The 1,953-nt window shown below is 40.4% G+C and overlaps 1 protein-coding gene across 2 annotated transcripts in view; it reads left to right on the forward strand.

The window, feature by feature from the left end:
- NPNT (nephronectin) overlaps nucleotides 1-1,953 on the forward strand; it is a 77,508-nt gene that overhangs the window by 73,211 nt on the left and 2,344 nt on the right. For both annotated transcript variants that reach the window (XM_008590328.1, XM_008590329.1), the window contains one exon: nucleotides 1,508-1,764. In XM_008590328.1, the coding sequence (XP_008588550.1) occupies nucleotides 1,508-1,764 (257 nt within the window). The remainder of the gene's footprint in view (nucleotides 1-1,507; nucleotides 1,765-1,953) is intronic.

Below are 1,953 nucleotides of genomic sequence, written 5' to 3' on the forward strand. Positions count from 1 at the left end.
TGCGATCCGTTGCCGGTCACAAAAAAAGACAAAAAGGAAAAAAAAAAAAAAAAGAAAGAAATTGTGTTTGTTTTTAGTGATTTTAAGTACGTGAGTCAAGGACGCATTTCCCTGCAGTTTTTTGCTGTATTCTTGAAACATCATTCATTTATTCAACAAACGACCTTAAGCACCTGCTATATGTTAGGAGTGTAATGGGAAAGTTTGGGGAAAAGGTTGGTTCTGACTTCAGATTGTTCACAGCCTCTTGGGTAGCACTTAGCACAGGGTCTGGCACATAATACACAAACATCTCCCACAACCTGTGAGACCTCAGAAGGGACTGTCTAGAGGAGAAGGCACTAGAATGAGAAGACATCCCAAATCTTATCATGTCTTGTATAAATTAAGCATAAGAAAGAGATGATGGTTTATCTTTTAACTGAAAAATAAATGGGGTTCCTACCAAAACAGATACATGCATCCACATTTTTCCCATGGACAAATCAATGCTGAAACACATACTGTGTTTTTTAGTTGGCTGAGATAAAACAGCCTGAGGGGAATGCCATTTGTACATGAATTGAGTTTAAAAATAATACTTGCAACTTTATCTCTCTTGAGAAGCAGCATCGCCACTTCACTGCTGCCTAAACTTTTTTTTTTTAATTATAGTTTTCTAACAGAGGGAAGCAAACTCTGTAGCCGTAGGGATCTGAGGACATCATCAAAGTGATCTGTCTAAAGTGCAAGTTTTTATTAATACTTTGTGTTCATGTATATGCAATAAAATATATGTGTAAAATAGATATAATATTAATAGATTTGTTTTAGTATAAAAATGTTTTAAACTACTTACCTCCGAATGAAATTGATGCTCCAGGAAGATGTGTAGGGTTTCCAGAACACCTCTGTGTCTTCCTGGGGTTAGGTGTACACCAGTGTGAGAAGCTTAGCAAACTCTGAGACTTTTTTAAAAAGGCTTTTGTATTTAGAGATTAAAAAAAAAAGTGGAGGGAAGAGGGAATAAACAGATTGGGTGCCCTTTAAATCACCATGTGCTTTATTGCCTAGAGATTAACCATCCACATAGAAAATTCTTCCTGGAAATTTAAGGTCAGTTCCACCAAACCACTCAGCCAGCTTGGCAGGGGGTGTTGGACAACATAATCATAAATTGATGAGGATCAGAAGGTGGCGAATGTGTGTATGTTTGTGAATACCCATGTGTGTCTGATCATATTCCACTGGAAATATTCATAGTGCTTGGTTTACTAATTATTTGTGTCCTTGGCATAACTTCTACTCTCCATGAGCAAAGTGAGTGTTTCCTGTAAACACAAACCATAGAATTTAAGACAGACATAGAAATGTCATATTTTTCTCCTTCAAAAATCTGCAATTCTTTACAGATGACTGTCACAGTCTGAGGTTCATTAAGAGAAAAAATTAAAACTCCTGTCCATGCTGTTTGTGCTGGAAAGAGGTATTGGCACGTACACACACAGCCCTGCTTTTCCCATTCCAGGTGGACAATATCTGACAGTATCGGCAGCCAAAGCCCCAGGGGGAAAAGCTGCTCGCTTGGTGCTACCTCTCGGCCACCTCATGCATTCAGGGGACCTGTGCCTGTCGTTCAGGCACAAGGTGACTGGGCTGCACTCTGGCACGCTCCAGGTGTTTGTGAGAAAACACGGTGCCCATGGAGCAGCCCTGTGGGGAAGAAATGGTGGCCATGGCTGGAGGCAAACACAGATCACCTTGCGAGAGGCAGACGTCAAGAGCGTAAGTAGATCCACAAAGGAGTTAGAACCTGGATGTTTCCTTTCATAGGAGAACTCTGGGATCCGAATTTTAAGAAACCTTGTTCTATAAATTCAGGCTCAAAGGTTTGTGTTTGTTTTCTGAGCACAGTGACTCCATTCATTGCCTCTTTCTGTAGCCCCTTTCTGCTTCCACATCCTTCTTCACTGC

This window comes from Galeopterus variegatus, unplaced genomic scaffold (assembly GCF_000696425.1).
Source record: "Galeopterus variegatus unplaced genomic scaffold, G_variegatus-3.0.2 Scaffold5996, whole genome shotgun sequence".
NCBI lineage: Eukaryota > Metazoa > Chordata > Mammalia > Dermoptera > Cynocephalidae > Galeopterus > Galeopterus variegatus.